This window comes from Xenopus tropicalis, chromosome 3, assembly GCF_000004195.4.
Source record: "Xenopus tropicalis strain Nigerian chromosome 3, UCB_Xtro_10.0, whole genome shotgun sequence".
In the NCBI taxonomy this organism is placed as follows: domain Eukaryota; kingdom Metazoa; phylum Chordata; class Amphibia; order Anura; family Pipidae; genus Xenopus; species Xenopus tropicalis.
Window position 1 is genome coordinate 19,965,723 of NC_030679.2, and position 16,047 is coordinate 19,981,769.

The window sequence follows — 16,047 nt, forward strand, 5'->3', positions numbered from 1 at the left end:
AATTCATCCAATGATGCTTTTAATATGTCAGGACCTTTTCCTGCATAATAAATGTTTGTTGTAGCCAAACTTTCCCCAACAGTAATAACCCATAAGTGCAAAGAGCCAGTGCTTTGGGAGTACAGGCAAATCACTCACTCACTCACTTGAGTACAAAAAAAGACAATTAATCCATATGGATTGTGGTAGCATGTCACAATTACAAAAGCTTAACCTGTGCTAGAGATCTTTGGTTTAAGTGCTATAAGGTATATTCTACGTACAGTTTTCATCCAACGCCAATTAATTTGAGAGAGACCATTTTGAGCTTGTCAGTATTTGACTGCACTGGTGCTAGGGTGTAGCTGCTGCTGGCTGCCTGGGACAATGCCAGCAGATTTCCAGTGCTCATGGACTGAGGCAATCTAAAGCCACTTGATCCGCTGCCATAGTGCATGCTTCTTTCTTCTGCCAGGATATTCACTCTTTCCATGACAGGAAGGCAGGGACTCGAAGCAGCTGCCTTAAGGCTGATGGAGTATGAATTAAGGTCTGTGAATAAGAAACAACAATGTAGAGTGAAAAACACGGGGGCAGAAGGGAAAAAAGCATTCTGTATAGTTCAAGCAACAGGAAGCAGCTCAAACAAAACAACTGTAAGAATCACTGCCATAAGAATAATAACAAATGCATATAAGTAGCAGAATCAACTAAACTTTTCCCCTTAAAGGAACAGTAACACCAAAAAATGAAAGTGTATAAAAGTAACTAAAATATAATGTGCTGCTGCCCTGCACTGGTAAAAGTTGTGTGTTTACTTCAGAAAGTCTACTATAATTTATATAAATAAGCTGCTATGTAGCCATGGAGGCAGCCATTCAAAGGAGAAAAGGCACAGGCACTTAGCAGATAACAGATAAAACACCCTTGTATTCTACAGAACTTATCTGTTATCTGCTATGTAACTTGTGCCTTTTCTCCTTTTTTCCAGCTTGAATGGCTGCCCCCGTGGCTACACAGCAGCTTATTATATAAATTATAGTAGTGTTACTGTAGCAAACACACCAGTTTTACCAGTGCAGGGCAACAGTGCATTATATTTTTATTACTTTAAAGCTCTTTTTATTTTTTGGTGTTACTGTTCCTTTAACTTCTGTTATAGAATTTCCCACCAGCTTCACACCATGCTGTCCTAATAGCCTAGCATTCCAATGTAACTATTAGCTCATGATGCAGCAGCGGGTCTTGCGGGTCTGGCTGTATATATTACACTTGGTCAACATGGATGGAGGCCGAACTAGATGATTAATGCAGAGATCATCTTCCAGTAGCAGCCTGGATCACTGAGGGCCAAGAAAGGCTGATAAAAACATCAGTCAGTAATTTATTACATCCTCCCTGACTGAAATTCATATTATCTGTAAAAGATTAAGGCAGGTAATAGGAGAGTTTTTGATGGATCAAGGCAGTTGTCCATACTGGAAAGCTGCTTAGAATTGCATTTGGGTGGATGTGCTACTTAAAAATACTTAAAAGAAAATAAAAAGAATTAAATACGGAGAAGGAACAAATGATTGTAAATCAGGGTGAGCTTATAATAGCCAAGGCCATGTGATTCAGCAGAGCATACCCACTGTATAGTCTCTCACTAAGAGACATATTTATTATAGGGTGTAAGCCAACATCACTGGCAACCAATCAGATATTTGCTTTTGTTTGACCATTTAAATTAAATTGCCAACTGGTTGCTATGGGCAACATTACCAGTAATGTTGGCTTGCACACTGTAATAAATATGCCCCTTTGACTATTCCTTGAGTTGGGGAACCGGTATTGGCAAAGGGACCAACAATGTTGTCTATTGACCTGAACAAAGTAACTCTCACCTTCTTTCTGTTTCTCATGGAATTCATTAAGCTTCTGCTTAGCTGCTCCATGGCCGGTTTTGGCAACTCGTTCATAATGTCTTAGTGCCTCTAGCCTGTTGGCCGGAACTCCATATCCTTTTTCATAGCACACTCCTAGGTAATACCTACTTTGATTATCCTAATAAAAAACAATATCATTTTTACAAGCATGCCTTGAAAACTCTAGACTCTAAACTCTATTGCCTATTTTACTCACATACACTTAGGGACAGATTTAATAAAATTTGAGATTGAATCTCACCAGAGAAAAATTCACCCACTTTCTATTTATTCCTATGGGATTTTTTAGAAGTGTATTTATCAGTGGGTGAAGGCTAAAGTTCACTGTTTGATAAATATGCTTCTAATAATCCCATAGGAATGAATAGAAATGGGTAAGATTTTCCTGTGGTAAACTCACTTTCATAAATCTGCCCCCTAGAGTTTAGGAAAGGGAAATGTGGCAGTGTTTTTTTTTAGTCCTTATTGCTTGTTAACTGATTCAGCAGTAGTAAACTACTTAATGTTACTTCCCTCTGCAAGGTGACTATTGTCCAAATCCCAGTCTATCAAACTATCTTACTGTTTATTTGTGGGTTACCAGATCACTTACAATTTGATGACTGATTCATTTAAATTACATATTTGAATGCAACCAGTACTGCATGCACTAAGTGAAAGTTGTAATATGTATATAAAGCAATTTGGAATATGAATGAGCTCTATATAAAGAATAATAATTATAATTATACATGTGAAAGGTGTTTCCCTCCTCTTTGCAAACTATTACTATTTATTCCTAACTAAGGGATGCAGCGCCATCTTGTGTGTAATTAAACAATTGCCATGGTTTACTGAAGTAGTCATTGATGATAGAAGAGTTATTATTATTAATTATAAAGCACTGATATATTCTGCAGCAATTTACAGAGATTATACATCATTTATATCAGTCCCTGCCCCTGTGGTTCCTACAGTCTAAATCCCTACCACATTCACACACAGTTTTATCAGAAGCCAAATAATCTGTCTATATTTTTGGAGTAACCTATGCAAGCACAGGAAAAACATACAAATGTCATTAATTAAACAAAAAAATTAGAGATAAAAGAAAAAAAATGTATAAACACATATGATGAACATGAAAAAATACAGTTTTTACATCCACTGTGCACAGACCATTGTGTGCAAGCTGAGTAGAGGCAATTATGCCTGGGTGCATATAACAAAGGGTGGTGAATTATTATTTTGATCTTGTTTTTCTAAATTGATTAAACTCGCATATCGAATGTGGTAAATTTAAAAAACTTGAATATTCAAACTTTTGAGTTTGAAACTCAAATACAACTCATAAACTTGAATTGACAATATGGCTTGACTTTGCCTAGGAAACTTGCAAGCTTTCAGATGGCAACATTTTTTATGCGGGCCTTTTCAACAGAAGTTCCTTTATTGAACCTCACCCCATTTTCAGCAGCCATCCATATGTATCTCACAGCTGTCTGAGGGTCCAAATATGGCTCTTTAGTGTATAAAACTCCTAGATAGGCTTGTGCCTGCAAATAAAAAGATGATATTGATTGCCTATTGTTACAAGACATTATATACCAAGCTTCTTTAAATAACCAAAAATGTTCCATGTTCAGGAATATAAATGTAGACGTGTCAATTCAAGAAATTTACTTGTAATTCCTCTTTGGCCCAAGCCATGAAATCTATCTAAAGCTGATTTGCAAAAAAAAAAAATATATATTTTTTTAAAAAATGGAATGGATAAGGTTAGAGAATACAATGGATCAAAAATACCTGCTGTTTTTTTTTTGTTTTTTTTTTAAAGAAAAGACGGAAACACAACCTTTTACTTGTGTTGTTCTTTTCCTACTTATGTTAAAATAATCATCTAAAAAGGCACCATTTAGTCATACAAAAATAACTAATGGACTTTATCATTCTTGTCATCTGTCTTAAGATGGCCACATACTGAAAGAGGTGGGCCAATATCAGCCTATCCGATCATTTACCCCAAGGAACAAACAATCGTATAACAAGACAGGTATGCAGACCAATGCGGTCCTCATTCCAATGGGATATTTAAACCTGCCCAATTGACATCTGCTCTGTTTTCTGCCAGATAACAGTTGTACAGGCCTGTCTGAGGGCTTCATACACAAGCAGATAAATTGAAGACCGAATGGGGCAAATCGGAAGCTTAAATCTGCCATGTATGGCCACTTTTAGATACTGTTGCACCCCTGTTTTGTAATATACTGTTATATATGTCATTATGTGCTTTTGAACACAAACCTCTTTCAGCCCTGCATCAGCTGCTTCCTTGAGCATCTGCACAGCAGTTTGGATGTCCTCTAACTTAGCTTTAGATTGCATTTGTAAGATGCAGCGTGCAAAGCGATATTTAGCTTGCATGTGTCCATTTTTTCCAGCAAGGAGGTAATATGCTGCAGCCTGGAATTAAAATAGAAGCAGGTTAAAGGAGATACGACCCCTTAGGAGCTAATGCAGAACTGTGTATCTGTGAATATCTACATGAAAAATACATGTGGAAAAGAATGTACGTAGACTAACTTGCTAGCCCAAATTAGAGGGTAAAATGATAAATTCTTTATAGAAAAACCAAAATGCATTATTAATACATGCATGATATATGTTCTGGCTGTTCTGGTAATTGGATCACTGCAAACTAAGCTGTAATTTAATCTTAGTGCTGCACCTGCAGTAGAGGCTATGCTCATTTTGCACCAATATGAAAGTTCTAACCAAAAGTTTAACATGCCACAGAATTCACTAACCAGTTACACACACACACAAAACATAATAATATTGTGCTTACAACCACGTTGCTATCACTTACTTTATTTATGTCCTTTTCAACACCTCTCCCTTGTTCATAGCAAACTCCAGTATTAAACTGTGCCTTGCTGTATCCACTGTCTGCAGATTGCTGAAAAAATTGGAAAGCTGTGTTGTAATCTGCTCTGTCTCTTGCGCTAATAATGCCTGAGAAAAAGCAGACATCAGAATATTAAAAAAAACACATGTACATTCCAAAGTGTAACTTTGACAGCTCTAAAACCTTGCAGCATCAGCTTATATGATAGGCAAACTTGATTTTCTGCTTGATCGTTTGCTACAACCCCTAACCTTAGCTTCTCAACAGCTGCCTAGGGCACCCTGACCATGTTCTGTGCCACTGGCACTAACAGAATTCAAGATACAGGACGCCTCTCCTCAATTCTATAGTTCAATGCCTCCAGAATCAGGATAGCTTCTGGCATTCTGTCCAGCAGACAAAACAGCCTTTCTAGTTCTAAAATGTGCAACACTATAAAACCCTGGAATCACAGGCCCATCAAGGTTACATTATACATCAAGGCCAAATAAAGTCTGCTAGTTACCGGAGATATTTAGCACCACAGGAACACTGTTCTCAACTACATCCAAGAGCTTAGATGCTGCCAATGGAAGTGATTCCCCCAGGTTGTCTTCAGGTACCAGAACCTAGAACATAAAAGAAGAAAGTACCATAAACCCAAATGAAAAATTAGTTTATGTATTAAGACTACACTAAAAGCTCTGGATTCTTACTTGGTTACAGCTTTCCTCTACTAGGAAGACCACTGTAGGTAGATATAGTTATCACAGAAAAATTATTGAATATTTATGGAAATAGAAATTATAAGGATATTCTGTATATATTGTATATATTATATTGAAATGCAATCAATACAAAGATGTCTAGGGCAGAATCTGCAGTACTGACATACCCCACTTGTAGAACTAAACTCATCAGTTGTAAAGAGGAGACATTTATGCCAACAATGAGTAAACAGTACTAGCAGCCATTAATCTATATCCAATACATCCCATCTATATGCATTGAAATAATAATTTCAATGCAAAACTAACAGATTACATTTGCCAGAATAAAAAGATATCCTTATCTTGGATGCAGAAGTGTTACCTCTTTGCTGTGCCTTTTTGCTGCGGCTTTTACAACAGAATCAGGAACAGGAGTTTTGGTTTTGACAGTAATGAAATTGACAGAGTTTGCAAGCTGTGAGGCATCTAAGACAAAAACAAAAGTGGGCAAAATAAGAACAGTTTGCCATTGACAGTTTATTAACAGACTATGGGACATTAGACTAGACAAGTCACCTTCATCAGTATTAGGATGAACCAAACCACTTTCAGAAGAAGAGGCTAAACTAGTGCTTTCAGTAGAACTCCCACTCTCATCCGTTACAGATTTCTCTTGCAGTCGAACGTCATTCCAGCCACCTGCCGGAGCTCTTTTGGGCAGAATCTGGGATCTTATAGCTGATAAAAGAAAGTTTTTTCTAAATTAATTATTGAACATTCAAATGTGAATTGAGGGCAGAGCTATAAACCACTAATCATAAACCTTCAACGATGATTAAAATCTTTGTATGGGGGGGGCGTGGCCGCATGGCGTCCGAGTAGGGAGCAAAAACCTAGTGCTCCGCGCTGAGGCGAATAACCCTGCGATTACCCCCCATGGCCATCCCGGCCATAAAATTACCTAACGGGGAAATAGTTACGTCACCAAAAGAAATTAACCATAGGCTGGCAAGTTACTACACAGATTTATACACCTCCAAATTACAAACGCCCCCCAATGAAATCCAAGAATATCTAGGAAGCACAGACCTTCCAAGATTAGCCCGGCAAATCTCCCAACAACTCGCTACGGAGATCACCCTCCCTGAGGTTGAAGTGGCAATAAGTGCCTTCCCAGCAGGTAAAACCCCGGGGTTAGACGGAATACCAATGGAGTGGTACAAAAAATATGTCAAACAAATAGCCCCACTCCTGGTAAAATTATTTAACGAAGTCAGAAACGGCAAACCCCTGCCAACCTCAATGAGGGAAACACTCATAATCTTAATCCCTAAGCCAGGGAAAGATACACTGGAATGTGCATCATACAAACCAATATCCCTAATTAACGCAGACGCAAAAATTTTGGCAAAGGTGCTTGCCACTAGATTAGCACAACACCTCCCTACTATAATCTCCCCCGAACAAACAGGCTTTATGCCTGGGCGCGCCACAGACACTAACATTAGGAGACTAATTTAGCCATACAGCATGATAACTCAGGCACTAGACTAGTCGCCTCACTCGACAACGAGAAGGCTTTCGACTTTCATGGAGTGGGAGTACCTGTGGGCCACAATGGGAAGAATGGGAATCCCCCAAACGTATATAGCCTGGGTGAGAGAACTATACCATCTCCAAGTGGCAAAAGTGAGAAACAACAATAAAATCTCGGATCCCTTTTCAATCACTAGAGGAAGGAGAATCGCCTGCGCAGCGTGTGCCATCCCACGGCAACTTACATTTTCGCCGGTGGGATGGTAGTTCGGGGAAATTAGTCGCCTGTGACAAGGGAGATTTGTCACGGGCGACTAATCTCCCCGTGTGCCAGAGCCCTTAAAAGTCAAAAATAAAGCTTGCACTGCTTAAGTATGACAAGCACAAGACATTATCTGAGTAAATAATCCTTCCTATACGTCAGAGATCCTCCTGCATAACAGACATTGCACACGTTAAGGACTATTTTATACAGTGTTACTATCACTTACTTCAGTCCCAGGTTATTTTGAAGTGAACTGACAAACTGATTTTAGATATTCAGCCAATTTTTACATTTGGAAAAATACAAAACAGAAAGACAACAATGGTGTTGATAATGTGCATTACTTACAATTATTTTGAGTCTGTGCAAGAGAATGAAGAATTTGTTCCAGGTATGATCGCTGGGTACACCTGTCTTCCCTGGGAGAGTTGGTAACGGAGCTCTGAAATGAAGCATGTCTAGCCAACTGCAGAAAGAACACAGCTGCAGCCCCCTGTGGTACAGGAAAGGAAGTTTATTCACTGTACAATTACATTTAGGCAAATACTATTTGCAATTAGAAGGCTTTTTATCGTCATGGCTTTAAAGGAGAAGGAAAGGCTAAGTCACTTGGGGGTGCCAAAATGTTAGGCACCCCCAAGTGACTTAGATCGCTTACCTTGTACCCTGGGCTGGTGCCCCTGTTAGGAGAAAAAAGCACCAGCCAGGGTACCTGCAGGAAGCGCTTCCTCCTTCCTTTTTCTTCTGCCGGCGAAATCCGTGGGCCAGCGCATTCGCAGTAGAGTGAAAAGCCAACTTTCTTGTTTAAGTTCGGCTTTTCACTCTACTGCGCATGCGCGCGCAAGCGAATAGGAAGTAGGAAGCGCTTGCTGCTACCCCAGGCTGGTGCTGTTCTCTCCGTACAGGGGCACCAGCCCGGGGTAAAAGGTAAGCGATCTAAGTCACTTGGGGGTGCCTAACATTTCGGCACCCCCAAGTGACTTAGCCTTTCCTTCTCCTTTAAATCTCAAAACAGATTGGAAAAAAAATGTTAATACTATACTAATAGTATAAATTTATTCTACTTATGTAAAGTAAAATAAAGGGATATAATCCAAACATCTAAACAGGTTGTATAAAAACATTTAAAGACAACCAAAGCCCTTCGAAGGATGATCCATCGTGGATACATTATGAATATCATTGCTGTACCAGCCTTAATATAAAGGATAAATAAGTTTTAAATGATGCCAGACACAACATATTCTCACAGACTCTTCTACATAAAGAATCCTACTTAGGCACACAAGGTGGAGGCCGGAGCTGAACTGGGCAGCATGGAAAAATCCCTGAAAACACTGGACGGTTCCTGAGCATGCTCAGTAAGCACCTACAGCAACCACTGGCCATCATTTGATAAATATATGGGCTGCAGAGGAAAATTTTAGAAACATGGAATTTCACTATCAAATGCATCAAGTTGATTGCATAGGTGGCCTTTTTGAATGAATAATATGCTTTTATTAGCGAACCATGACTTGAGAGGGCTTTTAACAATATATATATATATATATATATATATATATATATACAAAGTCCAGACTGGGAAGCACACCGAACAATTAGTACTAAACCTTGGTGCTAGAGCCAAAAATTTGCAAAAAGGAACAAATGTCAGCACTCTTAGGGTTTCCACAAACGATCAAAGAAGTTTTATTACCAACGTTTCAGTCCTCACCTGACGAAAGTCCCAGGTGAGGACTGAAACGTTAGTAATAAAACTTCACCGTTTGCAATATTCAATGACTTCTTTGATCGTTTGTGGAAACCCTAAGAGTGCTGACATTTGTTCCTTTTATATATATATATATATATATATATATATATATATATATATATATATATATATATATATATATGCCATGAGATGTTGTTACATTAGCAACTGTAAACATATTCTTTATATATTATCTTGTGGTAACTCAAACAATGTAGAGTGTGACTTTTTTTCTTACCCATCCAAAAGCATCTAGCACAGAGTAATGGGGCAGTTGGCAATTAAATGACCGATATGTCTCTTTTTTCTTCTGCCCATCTTGCCCATTTTGTCCAGTCTGGTGGCTGGATGAGTTACATGTATAGCTGAAAAAAGAAACATATTACTAAGCATTTAATATGAACGAGAAAAATACAGTTCAGCCTTGCTGATGTTGAAGAATTCAAGTAGTTACAGTATAGAAGTCTGCAATGCATATTCTTGTATTACAAAATAAACATTAGAATTTGCGTGCACCCACCTACCCAAAAAAGACCATTGTGGAGCCTTAAAAGCTTTAGCTGTTAAATGAAAATTAAAATGATAACAGTTATGCTATTGGTGCCCTATACCTAGGCTGCTTTGGTTTTTTGGTGATTGTGATTAACACAATCACAAGGCCAAAACTCTTGGATTATTAAAATGCATTGGTATAAAGAAAACCTTATTGGGGTTACTGTTTGTTTTCTTTTGCTAAAAGGGAACATAGCCATGTTAAATTCATTAACAGAAGGTGTTGAATCAACAATCAAGTTCTGAAAGTCCTAATTCTACTGGATCACTTCATAATTTGGGAATACCAACTTAAACTAAAGGAGTTTTTGGTGTTATATCAGTGCAGGTGTGTTATCCAGAAGGGCCCTGAAACACAGAACAGACTTGTAGCTTCCCTGTTCAAACAGGATTTGCACATGAACACAGTGACTCAGATATGCTACTAGCCCAGCTAGCTACTAGTCCTGCCTGTGTGTTCCAGTTCCTGCTGCCTCCTTTGCCAAGCTATGCAGGGGTGCCAGCGGCACTCGGCACACTGCAATCAGCAGCTAGATGGACCTGATAGGAAACTGAAGCCTCTCTATGCTTGTCTGATTGCATTGACTATCCCACTTCAACTATTCTGGCAGGGGCTGCTAGGACACAACCATTCCTCATTTGAAACATGGCCAGGAACAGAATCAGATCTATGGGGAGCTTCAATAAAGGAACAGTTTTAAAAGATGACAATATTGTAGCCAAAAGTAAAACCTGCACCATATAGTATTCATTATTGCCTACAACATTGGGGGTATTTTCAGTTATTATATATGACTCTTTTAAAGAAAACTGAACTATTAAAACGATTTAATAATAATATAGTTTATAAGCAAAGTTGATTTCCTTTTACTTTCTTACTGATAAATAAAATCCACTTACTGATATGCTGCCTACATCACTTACATTATCAAACTGGTGTAGTTCTAAATTCCCTATACAAAGATTATAGCATTATTAATATCTTCAGTAAGAATCATAAATGCTGTTTTTATTGTCGCTTTTGTTTGTACAACCAGGCAAAATCTGACCAAATCATAAGCACTGAGCCCTACAGGTGTTTTACTTACCTCCGACCACCTACATTTTGCCCAAGTGGAATCAAGGATGAGGGACTGAGAGCCTCAGCTTCCCCATGAACATAACTGGGAACATTTGGTGCATGGAAGCGGTTTAGGGCTGAAAAAAGGCCAGTGGAATAAACAGAGAAATACAAGTTAGCAATCAAGAATTTCATAAGCATAAAAGATGAAAATAATGAAAGTGGCATCTGTATGAATGTTTGTATATTTTCTGCACTGCTGGTTCCTGAATCGAATAGCAAGCCAGCTGAGTAACATAACTGGAGGGTTAATGGATTTCTTCTACATTGTTTCAAAGGTCATAACCAGAGAACAGAAAAAAAAATAAAAACAATACTGCTTTCTGCAGCAATACAATTATCAAATCATTTTAAATGAGCTGAAAATATTTAATTAATATATAGTGCAAAGTTGGTTAAGATTACATCTGCTTTCATTATGCAAAAAAAAAAAATTTTTGCGTGAAGATCCTCTTTAAACTGCAGATTTTTATTACACTTTCTGTGCCTTTGGCAAGCTGCCAATACCTTGTACATCTGAGAAATAAATAAGAAGTGCTACAAAACAGAGAAACAAACAATTATTTTGCTAGGCCTGACTCGCTGCTGTTATGCAATATCCAGGTAAATCAGGTGATCACAGCGTAAACACCAAATGAGCCAACAGTCAGCTCTTCATTTCATTTCATTTAGTTTGGTGCAACCTCCTGGTACATATAATGACTTTTTTGGGACAGGAATGGACCCAGTACCAGCAGGGGGATGTTCCTCCACTTCAGAACCCATTTTTAAATTTAGATTCCCAGTCACTGAATAAGTGCACATAATATTAAGAGTAAATGGTAAATAAATAACACAAAATGAAAAAAAAAATGAGGGGCCACCTAAGAATACTGGGTACCCAGAATATCAGTCTCTTAAACTGAATACACAGGGCTAGCATCACAACACCTAGGGGCTGATTTACTTACCCACGAACGGGTCGAAATGAGTCCGATTGCGTTTTTTTCGTAATGATCGGTATTTTGCGATTTTTTCGTATTTTTTGCGATTTTTTCGGATTCTTTACGAATTTTTCGTTACCAATACGATTTTTGCGTAAAAACGCGAGTTTTTCGTATCCATTACGAAAGTTGCGTAAAAAGTTGCGCTTTTTTCGTAGCATTAAAACTTACGCGAAAAGTTGCGCATTTTTCGTAGCGTTAAAACTTAAAAGGTGCAAAGTTTCGCGTAAGTTTTAACGCTACGAAAAAAGCGCAACTTTTTGCGCAAGTTTTAACGCTACGAAAAATCGCCAGATTTTACGCAACTTTCGTAATGGATACGAAAAACTCGCGTTTTTACGCAAAAATCGTATTGGTAACGAAAAATTTGTAAAGAATCCGAAAAAATCGCAAAACATACGAAAAAGTCGCAAAATGTTCGTTTTCAAGTCGGAACTTTTCCAATTCGGGTCGGATTCGTGGGTTAGTAAATCAGCCCCCTAGCATCAGGGACATAACGACAGGGGCCTGCTTTCTTTACAGCTATGATGCCCCTGGTAATGGGTTTTGAATTCTGCTGGGCCCAGAGACCTCAGGAAACCCTGTATGTGCAAAGAATTTAGAATAAAAAGAAAGAATAGCAATACAGTTTTTTTTATGCCAGGTGAGTGAAAAACATTCTGGGATTTGTTGTACAGAATCATTCGAACACCCAAACTCAAGAAATCAAGTCCAATAGGACCAACACATATCAATTGCTAAAAGTAAAGGGGGGGGGGGGGGGGGGGGAGAGTTGTACGAGTAGCCCCTGCCTTCCATTCAGCTGGAAAAGGCGATCCATATCCTGCAGAACAAATATTCAACATTATGACATTCTCATAGAGGTCTTTCTATCTACACCCCCTAGCGGCAGATTAAGGTACAACCCTGACAGTGTATTGCGTAATTCCCTACTGCCCCAAATAACCGAGCAGGCTAATGTCATCTCGCTATATAAAATTACCCACTACCAGAACGAGAGGCGCATTTCACAGCCCTTTCCCAGGATTATTCCTACCTCTGCATACAAGGCCCGGCAACCTCCACATTTTCCCCAACCAGTTCAGTCATGGACTTTCCCTTTACACTGAGCATGCGCAGTTGAGGAAAGTGAGCGTCCCAAGTGCTTCCGCACGTCAGCCATATGTTGCCATATAGAAGGGCCATCTTTGAATAGGGCAAAATAACAGCACAGCTGCATAGGCAGTCATCGGAATATAATAATCATAGCAGTTAAAGTGTAAAGGGCAATATACTGAGCCAGAGGGGAGTGGGAGCGGTGGAAAGGTGTGGCACTGAGTTGGTGGACACTGAAAGCCGCGCTACTCTGTATATATTTTTTTTAAATATGGGGGCGGGTCTGAAGAATCCTTCCGTCTCCTCAAGCTAGCTGCAGCGGCTCTGTTACAGTTTCATGTACCTATACATTTGAAAAGATTAACTTGTGTTTTCACCCCGTTTCCCTCTGGCCAAATAAATACGACAAGGACAGTGGCTTAAGGTGACCACACACCTGAAGATCTACTTTTATAGCTACATATATATATAAATATATATATATATATATATATATATATATATATATACAGACAGTATCACAAAGGTGTAGGCTGTCCCTGATGAAAGTTCCAGATAGGAACTGAAAGGTCGGACTGAATAAAGCCTCACATTTATTCATCTACACCTTTGTGATTTTTCATATGAAAACCCTGCGTGTTCTGTCAATCCTACCCTGAGTATCTATACCTCCTGCACGAGCACCCAGGTATTATCTTGTTCTTATGGTGTGCAGCTTTCCAGCAACTCATTTCTATATATATATATATATATATATGCCACCCTATATAAAAACTTTCTAAATGAAAAAGTTACATTGTGTTTTAGCGCAAAAAAATTACAAATCTCTGAAAAAAATGAAACCTTCAAAAAAATTACCCCAGAGAATCAGCACTTGCCATGATCTTAAACACTATGGGAACCTGGAACACTTGGGAAAGTTGAGACACTCACTAATTATCAATATATAGAGGACATTAAGACATTCTGTGCATTAAGCTTCACTTTAAGCAAAACAAGTATTATTTGTCCATATATTGCAATATATCCAAGCTGCCCAGCATAAATAGGCTTGAACAGGCTGTAGCTGAGGGAAGGAAGGGGTTTACTGGCACAGACATCTTGATATGCACAAGACTGTGGACAATGCTGTTGACATTGCTCACACATGAGTCATTTTACTTATTTATAAAGTACAGTCCCAGTTTGTGGAATAGCAGGAAGCAGTTGAATAGGAGATGGAGGGAAAAATGGTAGTATCCTGAGCCCTCATGAAACCCCATTAAAAAAACATTGCCAAAGATGGAAAATATCAGCACTGGTTTAGTGATCCTTGTCCTGTGGCTAGGTTGCTATATAAACTACATTTAGACTGCTTACCCAAACATCATTATAAATTGAAAATCCAGTCACAACATGAACCACATTGGCACATAGATGCGTTTTTTTTCCGACAGGTCACCCCAATTATGATCTAACTGTTGTGAAACAAATCGATCGTTGTTATGACTGGCCCAAATTGTTAGTGGCTATTTTAAAAAGGATAATGTGACATCGGCAAACAAAAACATAATTTGTGCTTAGCTTTAGTGTCATGTCTAATGTGCTGGTTCTATACTTAGGATAAGGGTTTAATAGGGAACAGTTGGGGTCCCCACATCTTCATCACTGCATTGGGATACTTGTTTCTTGCCTGAACATGCAGTTGAATTCCCTGCATTCTTTCAAGTGGAACTTTAAAAGTTGAGCTCTCGTGGTGTCACCCCCTGAGGCTAAAATGGACTTTAAACACTGTAGAATAGAAGGCAAAGGAAATCACTGCAATGCAGGAATGAATATCAAATGGCAGAATGAGGTTAATAAGCAGGAGTCACTGGGATGAGACCCAAAATGGTTATACCCCATCCACTGCCAACAGTTGGCTTGTGAGTCCTGGATATCCCCACACCCCAAATAGGTCTGAGTATGTGACTGGTTGGGACACTACTTGCTGAAAGATTAAGCAGGCAGCTCACAACACGTTGTATTCAGGATTAGTCTGGCAATCTGTGGATTCTGGCAAATGCCAGGGGGGCTGCTGTTAGATGCCATGTAAAGTCATTATTTAGTTGCCTGGTGGAGGCTGTTTGGGCCTCTGTGAATTTAAAATCCCAGGGCCTATTTGAATCCCAGTCTGGACCTGGATGTATTGATAACATATTCCTAAAATGATGCCAGTTCACAAGGAACTTGTAGGCAGACAAAATGGAGACCAAGCCATGATAGTTATGTGGGGACCCATACTCATATTACGCAGTCCATAGCCCAACAATTTCTTTTACCTCCTGGTACTGGGGGTCAAACAATCCTAATTCCTAATTTATACAACTGGGGCTGTTCTGCATTTCCATAGAGATGTAATATACAGATGCAAATGCAGAGATGCACACATGGTACAATTCGCTGGTTGCCCAAAATTTCCTCTGAAAGCTGACTATACACAGGTCGATAAAAGCTCATTCCAGACTCAGTCAGCAGCTGGTGTTTCTTTTATTTTCCAGATCGCTTAAACCTTTCCATATTTTTTGAAAAGTAGTTTTTTAGTGTTACTTTTAGGAAGGGTGTACACTCTTAAAAATACTGTTCATAAATACCTATGGTGAAGGTAAGGTGAAGGTTGTTACCTATGGAATAAAGAAATATTTTAGTTTTCCCAGAAATTAGTGTTCAGTGTGTATAATAATATGGTACATACATTTACATATGTCCTAATTTCTGTGTCTATGACTACCTGTGCCTTTCAGCCTCATATGAGCCAATAAGGTTTTACAGTGGAACTCTCTCTAACCTCATCCTCTCTAATCCATCCAATTCTTCAACTTAACCTTTCTTTTAGCAACACCACCCAGTTTTACCCCACCCTGCCCTGCATTTGCCCATTTTTAGCAGCCCCCAGTGGTATTAACTACACACATATTACTCAACTAGTCAGTCACCTGTAGAGCAAAGTCAAACCTGACAACCAATCCACTCCTGTTTTGCAGCCAGACAGAGAGAAGCGGATCTGCTCTCATCAGCAGCTCCATGTAGCTGGCACAGCTTCAGCCTGAATGCAGCTACACAAACTGGAGATTAGATTAGATTAAATGCCTGCATTTTTTGGGCCAATCTCCATTCTTTGTAGTTACACTCAGACTAAAGAGAAGCTGTGCCTGTCAGTGCAGCTACACAGAGCCACTGATGAGAATGGATTGTACTCCAGGCCTGATTTTGACCTTAGCAAAATATGCACTGAAGCC

General features: G+C 39.0%; 1 protein-coding gene across 1 annotated transcript; it reads right to left on the bottom strand.

Annotated features, from left to right (window-relative positions):
- Positions 1–12,846, bottom strand: dele1 (DAP3 binding cell death enhancer 1). Its single transcript, XM_002932301.5, has 12 exons — positions 12,732–12,846; positions 10,681–10,789; positions 9,279–9,405; positions 7,633–7,777; positions 6,060–6,221; positions 5,866–5,969; positions 5,300–5,402; positions 4,756–4,901; positions 4,191–4,349; positions 3,350–3,442; positions 1,866–2,025; positions 1–531 (listed from the first exon to the last, which is right to left on the bottom strand). The coding sequence occupies exons 1-12, from the start codon at positions 12,760–12,762 to the stop codon at positions 269–271; spliced, it is 1,602 nt and encodes a 533-aa protein (XP_002932347.2). The 5' UTR covers positions 12,763–12,846; the 3' UTR covers positions 1–268.
- Positions 12,847–16,047: the final 3,201 nt, after the last annotated feature.